This window comes from Chiloscyllium punctatum, chromosome 2 (genome assembly GCF_047496795.1).
Source record: "Chiloscyllium punctatum isolate Juve2018m chromosome 2, sChiPun1.3, whole genome shotgun sequence".
NCBI classification, from domain to species: domain Eukaryota; kingdom Metazoa; phylum Chordata; class Chondrichthyes; order Orectolobiformes; family Hemiscylliidae; genus Chiloscyllium; species Chiloscyllium punctatum.
Genome location: NC_092740.1, coordinates 87,438,172 through 87,450,326, shown reverse-complemented (window position 1 = coordinate 87,450,326; position 12,155 = coordinate 87,438,172). Strand labels below are relative to the sequence as shown.

General features: G+C 42.3%; 1 protein-coding gene across 2 annotated transcripts in view; it reads right to left on the bottom strand.

Moving 5' to 3' along the window:
- vps13a (vacuolar protein sorting 13 homolog A) overlaps positions 1-12,155 on the bottom strand; it is a 419,442-nt gene that overhangs the window by 265,636 nt on the left and 141,651 nt on the right. For both annotated transcript variants that reach the window (XM_072585252.1, XM_072585262.1), the window contains exons 20-22: positions 11,949-12,085; positions 9,103-9,235; positions 7,536-7,653 (exon numbers count right to left, since the gene is read on the bottom strand). In XM_072585252.1, the coding sequence (XP_072441353.1) occupies positions 7,536-7,653; positions 9,103-9,235; positions 11,949-12,085 (388 nt within the window). The remainder of the gene's footprint in view (positions 1-7,535; positions 7,654-9,102; positions 9,236-11,948; positions 12,086-12,155) is intronic.

The window sequence follows — 12,155 nt, the reverse complement described above, 5'->3', positions numbered from 1 at the left end:
GCATTGCTGGCTGGCAAGCATTCATTGCCCATCCCTAGTTACCTTTGAAAAGATAGTAGCAAGCTGCCTTCTTGAACCATTGCAGTTTATGTGCTGTGGGTTGATCCACAATTCCATTTGGGAGGGAATTCCAGGATTTTGACCCTGCAACAGTAAAGGAATGGCAATATATATTCTCAAGTCAGGATGGTGAGTGGCTTGGAGGAGAACTTGAAGGTGGTGGTGGTGTTCACATACATCTGCTGCCCTTGTCCTTTCAGACAAAAGTGGTTGTGGTTTGGAAGATGTTGTCGAAGGATCTTTGGTGAATCTTTGCAGTGCACCTTGTAGATGGTACACACTGCTGCTACTGAGCGTCAATGGAGGAGGGAGTGGATGTTTGTGGATGCAGTGCCAATCAAGCGCGCTGCTTTGTCTTGGATGGTGTCAAGCTTCTTGAGTGCTGTTGGGGCTGCACTCATCAAGGCAAGTAGGGAGTATTCCATGACACGTCCGACTTGTGCCTTGTACATTGTGGTCAGGCTCGGAGGTAGGAGAGTTACTTGATGCAGTATTAGTCTCTGACCTATTCTTGTAGTCACTGTGTTTATGTGGTGAGTCCAGGTGAGGTTCATATCAATGAAAACACCCAGGATGTTGATACTGGGGGATTCAGTAATGGTAACACTATTGAATGTCAAGAGGTGGTGGTTAGATTGTCTCTTGTTGGTGACAGTCAGAGCCTGGCATTTCTGTGACATGAATGTTACTTGCCACTTGTCAGCCCAAGCCTGGATATTGTCCAGATCTTGTTGCTTTTGGACACAGACCACATCAGTGTCTGAGGTGTCACAAATGGTTCTGAACATTGCACAATCACTGACGAACATCCCCACTTCTGACTTTATAAAAGGGAGGTTGGGGGGTCATTGATGAAGCAGCTGAAGATGGTTGGTATTAGAACAGTACCCTGAGGAACTCCTGCGGAGATGTTCTGGAACCGAAATGATTGACATCCAACAACCACGACCATCTTCCTATGTGTCAGATATGACTCTAACCAGCAGAGAGTTTGCCCTAATATCCACTAATTTCAATTTTGCTGGGGCTCCTTGATGTCACACTCAGCTCTTTTCGCCACGCTTGAACAAAGGCTGTAATGAGGTCAGCAGCGAAACCCAAACTGGGCATCACTGAGCAGGTTATTGCTGAGCAGGTGCTGCTTCATTGTATTGTTGATGACACCAACCACCACTTTGCTGATGATTGACGGTAGACTGATGGAATGGCAATTGAATTTGTCCTGCCTTGTATGTATGAGAAATACTTGGACAACTTTTCACATTGTTGGGTAGATGTCAGTGTTGTAACTGTACGAGAACAGCTTGGCTAAGGGAGCATCAAGTTGTCAAGCACAATTCTTCAATACTATTGCTGCAATGTTGTCAGGGCCTGTAGCCTTTGCAGTATCCCGTGCCTCCAACCTTATCTTAATATTACTAGGAGTGAATCGAACTGGCTGAAGATTGGAATCTGTAATACTGGGGATCACTGGAGGAGGCTGAGATGGATCATCCACTCGGTACTTCTGGCTGAATGTTGCTGCAAAAGTTTGAGCCTTATCTTTTGCTCTGATGGGTTGGGCTCTTCTATTATTGAGGATGGGAATAGTTGTGGAGCCTCCTCGTCCAGTGAGTTGTTAAACTGCCAATCACCATTCATGACTGGATGTGGCAGTGGGATTTGTGGGGGTCTGGAGTCACACGAAGGCCAGATCAGGTAAGGATGACAGTTTCCTCTCTTAAAATACAATAGTGAACTAGATGGGTTTTTCAAACAATTAGCAATGCATTCATGGTCATCATTCGACTCGGAATGCTAGATTTTTACTGGATTCAAATTCTACCATCTGCCCGGGCAGGATTCCCCAAGTCCCCAGGACATTTCCTGGGTCTTTGGATTAACAGTCCAGCCATAATACCAGTAGGCCATTGCCTCCCCTGCCGGGGCCCACCTCATGATACCACATGGAATGAATCAGATTGTTGGCATTTGTAACACCGTAGACCCCAGAAAGATATATCATGCAGACTGAACTTCAGATAGGTGGATGCAAATGCTTCAGCACTGTCTTTCATACTGAGGTGCTAGACTCTTCCATTTGAGAGAAGAAAGATATTTCCAAAGGCTCCTGTTGGTTTATTGCCCACCACTATGCACAACTGAATTTAGGTGACACCAGGGTTTAGATCTTATCTATTATATTAGGATTGTTTAACTCTGACATCCTCTTAGAATACTTGCCATACAAATTTTCCTTTAGTGTAGCTTCACCAAATTGAAACCTCATTTTAGTTATGCCCAGTGCTGATCCCAGCATGTCCTCCTAGGCTAGTACAGAAATTGAGTAAAGGAAAAGAAGATATAACAATCATGGGATTGGTTTGGTATTTGCACAGACAATAAAGGAGGAGGCTGTTAAAGGATATACAAGAGATATGGAACAAAGTGGGAACGTCAAAAGGAGAAAGTGTCAGTAGAATATAAAGACCGTAAGCACAGTTACAATCTATGAGAATGTTGCTAATATGTTAAGCTGAGTGGCATCAATGCTTGTCCTTGGTTTCATAATAGATGCCTGTTGCTGACAAACAATCTGGGTCTTGAAACTTTGTTACGGAGACCGAAGTATTAGGCTGCAGTCAAAAATTCGATTAAGGATTTAGGAAATATTGGTATTTATGCATTTAATATTGAAGTACTCAATCATGCTCAATTTAGATTTATTTCAGATAGACATTCATTTTGCTCAACAGTTACATCTGGAGGAAAGTGAACTGTCGGATAAAGATCACAATTACAAGATTTGCAATTTTTAAAAAACTTTGAGAGGCACCATGTTGCAGGTTTCTGAAACATCAGTTCAAACTGAAATTTGCTATCCTGGTAATACCTTCATCTGGTATAACATAACTGAAAGGAATGTTTCAGTTTGTTTGCATCAGGAAAATCCAATTTATAGGTGCGAGAAGGTTTGCTTCAAGTTCTGCAACCTCTTTAATAAGCAGCTTATCTTGAATGGTCACACGATGAGATGAATCCATCCCTGGATTTGTGTTGCCTCATCCTTTTATGCCCTCTTTGCACTTGTTTTTTTGCTGAAGTCAACATAGCTGATGCACCTTCTTGAAGGCTCTCTCTCTGGCACTCCCACAGCATTCCTGGTGCCTCTAGCGGCCACCTCAACCCCGGTTTCACAATTCTGACCACAAGGTGCTGAGACATAGTTCATTTGCATTATGGGAGTGGACTTCGCAGTCAGTGCAGGTACGAAGATCATAGTGGAAGAACCTAATGTTAAGGAATGGTCAGCCCCAACCATTACATCACTGTAGTGTTTCCATCCCTCCCTCCTCCACCAAGGAGAAAAAGAGAGGCAAGGTTCAGAGGAGAATGATTTCAAATAAACTTGTCGGACTATAACCTGAATTCATGTGACTTCTGACTTTGTCCACCTCAGTCGAACACCAGCACTTCCATGTCAAAAGAGAGGAGACAGAACATTGAGAGAGGAAGGTCAGCAGCGAGAGTTCCAATGGGTAAAGGAGTGTGTGGGTCTAAACAGCTTCTGGAAACGGCTGCTGGTGAGTAGCAGGTAAGTTTTGAGAAATTGTTATTGGAGCAGAGAGCACTAGCAACATCAATTTGGTATTAAAAGTATTTGACATTGTAAGGATTAATTAAGTTAATGAGGTAAGATGTAGTAGGAGAGTTCCAAATAGTAATCTGCTGTACTTGTTCTACGTGGGAAGCCAGGCACATATCCTGTGCCCGGGACCTACGTGCATGCAATAAGTGTCTCCAGCCCAGTTTCGGAGTTAAAGCGACATCTGGAGACATGGCGGAGCATTCACAAGGCAGCAGGTATCGTGGATACCACGTAGAGAGGGGTGGTCACACCACAGATCCAGAGTCTACAGGCAGGAAGGAAATGGGTAGCTACTAGACAGAGCAAGAGAGCTAAGCAAGCAGGGCAGGAGTCTCCTGTGGCTATTCCCTGACAAAAACAGATGCAGCATTTGGATACAGTTGAGGGGAATAGCCTCTCAGAGGATACCAGCAGCAGCCAAATTCATGTCACTATGGTTAGCTCAGCTGCAAAGGGAGGGAGAAATAGGCATAGAAATGATCTGGTTATAGGGGATTCAATCACAAGATGAATAGATAGGTGTTTCTGTGGCCACAAATGAGAGCCCAGAATGGTGTGATCCCTCCCTGGTGGTAGGATCCTGGATGTTTTACAGCAGTTGCAGGACATTCTGGAGGGGGAGGGCAAAGAGCCAGTGGTCATAATACACATTTGTACTAACAACATAGATTTAGAAAATGAAATGAGGTCCTAAAAGCAGAATTTAAGGAACTTGGAAGATAGTGCAAATGTAGGAATTCAAAAAGGTTGTTATCTCTGGATTACTACAAGCGCCATAAAGCTAGTCAGAGTAGAAACAGCAAGCTATATACATGAAGAAATGCGAGTGGGGAAGAGTTTCAGATTCATGGGGCCTTGGGACAGGTTTTGGGGTGGGAAATGGGAACCAGAGGAATAAGAATTGTACATGCAAACACTGAGGGAGAGGTAGAAACCATGGCAAACATGACTGAGAATAAGAACAGGCAGGGAAATGCTGCTGGAAAAAGCAGGGGAGGTGGTCTGAAATGCATGTGTTTCAATGCAAGAAGTATAATAGGCAAGGTAGATGAAGTCTGGGCTTTAGTTAGTACTTGGAACTATGACATTATTGCAATTACAGATACTTGATTGAAAGATGGACAGGATGGGCAACTGATATTTCAGGTATGATAGGAGGGGATGCAAAGGTGCAGAGGAGTTGCATTACTGGCAACAGAGTACCTCACAGCTGTACTGAGGGAGGACACATCAGAGGACTCATGCTGTCAGACAATATGGTAGAACTCAAGAATAGGAAAGGTGAAATCACAACGCTAGGGATATACTACAGGCCTAACAGCCAGCAAGAAAGAGAGGAAAGAATACATAAACAGATCTTAGAAAAATGTAAAAACAGAAGGATTGCTATGGTGGGTGATTTTAACTTCCCCTATATTGACTTGGTCTCACTTTGTGCAAGAGGTTTGGCTGGAGCTGAACTTGAAGGGACCATTCAAGAAGGTTTTTTGTCAGTACGTAAACAGTCCAACCAGGGAAGAAGTTATACTGGACCTGGTTTTGGGAAATGAGCTCAGCCAGGTGACTGAAATTTCTGTGGGGGAGCATTTTAGGAATAGTGATCATAATACCATGAGTATTAAGATACTCATGGACAGAGATAACAGCAGTCCCTGGGTGAAGGTGTTAAATTGGGGGAAGGTGAGCTACAACAATATTAGGCAACAACTGCCGAATCTTGATTGGAGATAGCTGTTTGAGGGTAAATCCAAATCAGACATGTGGGAGTATTTCAAACAGCAGTTGGTAGGAGTTCAGGAATGATGTGTTCCTGCAAGAATGGAGGACAGGTATGGCATGTTATGTGAACTTTAGATGACCAGGAATGCCATGGCCTTGGTGAAAATGAAAAATGAAGTGAAGAATGGGGACTGATGAAGCCCTTGAAGTACATAAAGCAAAGTAGGACACAACGTAAAACAAGGCATTATCTAAAAGGAGTCAGAGTCAGGTTGTATAGTACAGAAAGAGACCCTTCAGTCCAACTTGTCCATTCTGACCACATATCCTAAATTAATCTAGTCCCATTTGCCAGCTCTTGGACCATATCCCTTTATACATTTCCTATTGATAGACCCATCTAGATGCCTTTTAAATGTCGCATGGTACCAGCCACTATCACTTCCTCTGGCTGCTCATTCTATACACGCACCACCCTCTGCGTGAAAAAGTTGCCCCGTAGAGCCACTTAAATATTTCCCCTCAACCATAGACATGGGCGAGGGGAAAGATTTAAATGTAAATAGACCTTGTCTATTTACCTTATCCGTGCCCCTCATGATTTTATAAACTTCAAAGGTTACCTCTCAGTCTCCAATGCTCCAGGGAAAATAACCCCAGCCTATTCAGCCTCTTCCGAGAGCTCAAACCCTCCAATCCTAGCAACACCATTGTAAATCTTTTCACAACATCCTTCTAGGAGGGAGACCAGCATTGTACACAATAATCCAAAAGTAACCCAACCAATGTCCTGTGCAACTGCAACATGACCTCTCAACGCCTATACTCAATGCTCTGACCAACAAAGGAAAAGTCATTATCAGCAAGATTAAGGAGAAACCGAAGGCTTTTTATACATAAATTAAATGCAAGAGGCTAGCCAGAGAAAGGGTTGGCCCATTCAAGGTCAAAAGGACGGAATCTGTGTGGAGCCAGAAGAGGTAGGTGAGGTCCTAAACAAATACTTGTGTCAGTATTCACCAAAGAAAAGGAATTGGTGCAGGATGATCTCAGGAAAGGTAGTGTTGAATTTCTAAGCCAAGTTGTTATTAAAAAGGAAGTAATGTACCAAAGTTTAAAAAAATACTAAAAGGTAGATAAGTCCCTGGGTCCTGATGGGATCTATTCCAGAATATTGAGGGAGGCAAGAGAACAAATTGTTGCAGCATTGACAGACATCTCTATATCCTCTTTGGCCACAGATGAAGACCTAAGGGATTGGAGAATAACCAATGCTGTTCTATTGTTTAATGAGGGTAGCAGGAATAATTCAGGAAACTACAAGCCTATGGGCCTCACATTGGTGGTGGGGAAATTATTGGAAAAGATTCTCAGCAAATGAACTTCTCAGTGATAGACAGCATTGTTTTGTGTAGGGGAAGTCGCGCTTCACTAACCTTTTGAGCAGTTGATGAAGACGATTACAGGAAAAGCAGTTGATGTTATCGCATAGACTTCAGTAAAGCCTTTGACAAGGTTAGCTATGAAGAAAGGTTGGATAGACTGGATTTGCTTTCAGTGGAATGCAGGAGATTGAGGAGCAACCTGACAGAGGTTTATAACATTATGAATGGCATGGATAGAGTGGAAAGTATGAAGCTTTTTCGCCCAGAGTAGAAGGGTCAATTACTAGAGGACACAGATCAAGGTCTTTGGGGTCGGGGGCGGGTGGGGGGAAGGTGGGGTGGTGTGGTTTATAAGAGATGTGCAAGGCAAGTTGGCAAATTTTCCGCACAGAGGATGGTGAGTGCCTACAGTGCGCTGCCAAAGGAGATGGTAGAAGCAGACACAATAGCAGCACCTGGACAAATGCAGAACCTGTAAGTGAAGATAGTTTTAGTAGGGAAGGGCAAAATGTGTCAGTACAAACTTGGAGGGCTGAAGGGCCTGTTCCCGTGTGGTATTGTTCTTTGTTGAAAGATGTTGATTATTAATAATATGTCAAACAATGTAATAATGCATAAATTCTTGTTTTTATCCTTCTAAATTGTCATAACACCATTTCCAAACTTTTTAGTTAAACATATTTTGAACATATTTTTAACATTTAAGCCTCAACCATTGTCCACCTGAATGCATACAAACTTACTTCGGCATTCTTGGATCAGAGGCAACCATTGCTCTGCATAACTCTAGCTTTAAATCCATGGGTCGTAATATATGCTGAGATGACACCTTTCGTTTGCGAGCTGTTTTCCAGTCCTCATCTAAAATCAAAATACCAAAGCCAGTTAACTCTCTTCAAACATCTTTTTCATAACTATAAAGTTACAGGAACTAGTTTTGGAATACCAAAATCAAAACTTCATGTTTTGTTTTTAAAAATCAACAGGATCCACCTCTCCAACCGTAACAAGGACAGAACGCCCTGGTGCTCACCTTCCAACCTACCAACCTTCGCATAAACCAAGTCATCCGCCAACATTTCCGCCACCTCCAAAAAGACCCCACCACCAGGGATATATTTCCCTCCCTACCCTTTCCGCCTTCCACAAAGACCGTTCCCACCGTGACTACCTGGTCAGGTCCACGCCCCCCTACAATCCACCCTCCCATCCTGGCACCTTCCCCTGCCACTGCAGGAATTGCAAAGCCTGCGTCCACACCTCCTCCCTCACCTAAAGGAACCTTCCACATGCAAAGTTTTACCTGCACATCCACCAATATCATTTATTGTATCCATTGCTCCCGATGCGGTCTCCTCTACATTGGGGAGACTGGACACCTCCTAGCAGAGCGCTTTAGGGAATATCTCCGGGACACCCGCACCAATCAACCACATCGCCCTGTGGCCCAACATTTCAACTCCCCCTCCCACTCTGCCGAGGACATGGAGGTCCTGGGCCTCCTTCACCGCCGCTCCCTCACCACCAGACGCCTGGAGGAAGAATGCCTCATCTTCCGCCTCGGAACACTTCAACCCCAGGGCATCAATGTGGACTTCAACAGTTTCCGCATTTCCCCTTCCCCCACCTCACCCTAGTTCCAAACTTCCAGCTCAGCACTGTCCCCATGACTTGTCCGACCTGCCTATCTTCTTTTCCACCTATCCACTCCACCCTCCTCCTTGACTTATCACCTTCATCCTCTTTCCCACTCACCTATTGTACTCTATGCTACTTTCTCCCCACCCCCACCCTCCTCTAGCTTATCTCTCCACCCTTCAGGCTCTCTGCCTTTATTCCTGATGAAGGGCTTTTGCCTGAAGCATCGATTTTACTGCTCCTCAGATGCTGCCTGAACTGCTGTGCTCTTCCAGCACCACTAATCCAGAATCTGGTTTCCAGCATCTGCAGTCATAGTTTCCCAGGTAAAAACAATCTAGTTTAAATAAATAGTCAACCAACAGCATTGCAGATGCTGTATATCAGCAACTAAAATACAAGTTACTGGAAAACCTCAGCAAGTTTGACAGCATCTGTTAAAGAAAAATCAGAGTTAGTGTTTCAGGTCCAGTGACCCTTCCTCCCCAAAACGTTAACTCCAATTTCTCTTTCCAGATGCTGCTAGACCTACTGCGCTGTTCCTGCAGTCAATATTTATTGTGACTCAAAATATCATTATTAAACTTCAACTCATTGGTTTTATTAACACAAAAAGCCATTAAGTACCTAGCAGACAATTTACAAATTTTAAATATTTAAGTGGATACATACGTGGTTTAGCATAGAGAAGCTGAACACTACTCAGCTGGATATCAAAACAATCATAGGCTCTGGCCATGATATCCTCCAAGGTGCTTTCTCCAGCAGTAATTTGTGGCAGACGCGCACGATTTTTACTCATCATCTTAAAAGATTTAGAAAATACAAAATATTTAAATTTGATGGAATTAGGAATTTTATTCTGTTTACACATTTGGACAAAAATAAATCCTACCATAAAAAATTATAAAGGACCAAGTTAAAAGTTATTTATTTAGTCAGTATTTATGATAATTTAAAATAAATGCCATTTTTATTGTTCAAGTTTCTTCTAAGAAAACATTGCCATCCAAACCAAAACTTTGGGCAATAAATTTGACTCATTGGCACTGTTTTGAGGGTATTACAAACACTCCAAGAGATCCATAAAATACCCATGATATATTCCAAGAGTTATGTGGAAAACTGTACCAAATGCCATAATATTGAGGACATTTGCACACAGAAGGTGAATGTCAATTACAAAAATATATAATAGACAGATAAAAACATCAATGCAAAAAAGGATGGAACTCCCGAATTTCAATAGCTGGTTGACTTTTTAAGCTTATACTATAAAAATTAAACTTGTTAAAGTCCTAGAGAGAGACAACTGGTAGTGGTTTAACCAGAGGGCCATCATACCTCAACATAACTTTTGATGGTCTCCCTCCTATCAGAAAGATGTTGTGCAACTTGAAAGGGTTCAGAAAAGATTTACAAGAATGTTGCCAGGGTTGGAGGATTTGAGCTACAGGGAGAGGCTGTACAGGATAGGGCTGTTTTCCCTGGAGCGTCGGAGGCTGAGGGGTGACGTTATAGAGGTTTACAAAATTATGAGGGGCATGGATAGGATAAATAGACAAAGTCTTTTCCCTGGGGTTGGGGAGTCCAGAACTAGAGGGTTTAGGTTTAGGGTGAGAGGGCAAAGATACAAAAGAGACCCAAGGGGCAACTTTTTCACGCAGATGGTGGTACGTGTATGGAATGAGCTGCCAGAGGATGTGGAGGAGGCTGGTACAATTGCAACATTTAAGAGACATTTGGATGGGTATATGAATAGGAAGGGTTTGGAGGGATATGGGCCGGGTGCTGGCAGGTGGGACTAGATTGGGTTGGGATATCTAGTCAGCATGGAAGAGTTGGACCAAAGAGTCTGTTTCCATGCTGTACATCTCTATGACTCTATGTGCCGATGCTTCTGGTTGCAAAAAATTAACAGAGAATAAGGAAAGACATTTCTGCTGACCTTAAAAGGTTCTGAGCAAACTAGTTTGCTTCCAGACATTGGTGCAATAATAGATTTTACCCATGGATCACAGCATGATTTGGCGAATGAGCAGAAACCCTGCAGGGGAAGACTTGTTGTTATAAGTTTGGGTGGAAAGAAGGACCCTCAGCAGCATATATCTATCCAAGACTTTTAGAGGGCAAGTCTCCTTGATCAATAATGCATAAAATGACTATGCTACAGTAAGAATATCTTCACCAAAATCTACAATAATGGTAAATCCCAAGGTTGTAAAAACTGCATCGACAGTGACTGCAGGCATGAAGGAAAGCATTTTGTTGATTTCAAAGGTTTCTGAATAAATCAATCACTCCCAGATACAGGTGCACTGATGGATATAACCCTTGGAATATAACATGACTGGAGGATGAACACACCAGGAAGAGATGGACAAGCTGATGAAAGAGGGGGAGGGATACCATGAAGAGAATGTTGGAAATTCAGGGTGGGGGTCACAGTGGATTAAGATGACAGAGGCAGAAGAGCGCAGGTGAAGGCAAATATGGACAAGGCTTCTTGCTGCTGTCATTTTGTCACATTGTAGTGACATGGCACTGCCAACCTGTTCCAATACAGGTGCTGGTGTTTATAATAACCATAGCTTTCAGCAAAACCCATTGCAATGGAATCTGATTGAATTGTTACAGAGTTACACAGCTACCCGAACGGCTAAGAGGAACAAGAACAAAGACAGATTCCACTGGCATCAAATCCAGACAGATGTTTTGAGTCAACATCTGCAGTTGGGTCTTCAAACCGGGTATCCTTGCTCAGCCCTGTATCACAATAGCTCTGAATACAAAGGTTTTTACTCAATTTTTAATTAGTCTATGTTTCTAATCAACCTGTTCAGAAACGTCATGACACATCTCTGGAGCACATGGGACTTGAACTTGGGCCTCTCAGTTCAGGGATAGGGACACTATCACTGTGCCACAAAAGGACTCTTGTGAGCAAAGGTTTAACAGTTCTAAGTACTTGATAACAGCTGACATGCCAGCAGCAACGAAGCACTATGGAATGCAGTTTAACTTCTGACTTTTAAGTAACAGAATTGTCCGATTTGAACATAGTGACACATACTAAAGATGTACATTTTGCTGGACTCTTTGATATTAAAAGAAACATTGTTGATGGTCGAAATGAAGATATCAAAAATATCAGTTATTTGATTAGGTAGAAGAATATTTTTGAAACAGACATAAGCTATCCATTCCACTCAGACAATGTATTTCTATCATTCCAGGTGACATTGTTGGGCATACTTTAAGATGAAAAGGCTAATCCAAATGAAGCACAGTGAACTCAAATTATCTTTTTTCTGTAATGTATTCTATACAATTAAGCAAAACAAACTGACACTTTTGTTTTCACTCCAAGAACTTAGTGAAGCTCCAGACACTTGTTATTAAAGGATTTTTTTCCCCTTTTCTATATGAGTGTCTAATCAGTGGATATGAATACGCAAACAATTTAATATGTTTTAATTACATAACATTCAAACAATTCTGTCATTTTTTAAACTTACCTTAAAATTACCAAGATCAAGAACCAATAAGCTGGCAGATTTATCAAAAAAGCCATTCTGTGGAATAATGACGTAAGAAGCCATGAGATTCACTTTTAAGTCCAGGATTTTCTGTGTCTCAATAATATACATTAAGCCTGTAAAAGCACAAAATGAATTAATATCGTGAAGACAATATGTGGGCAATCATGAATTCTTTAATGAGAT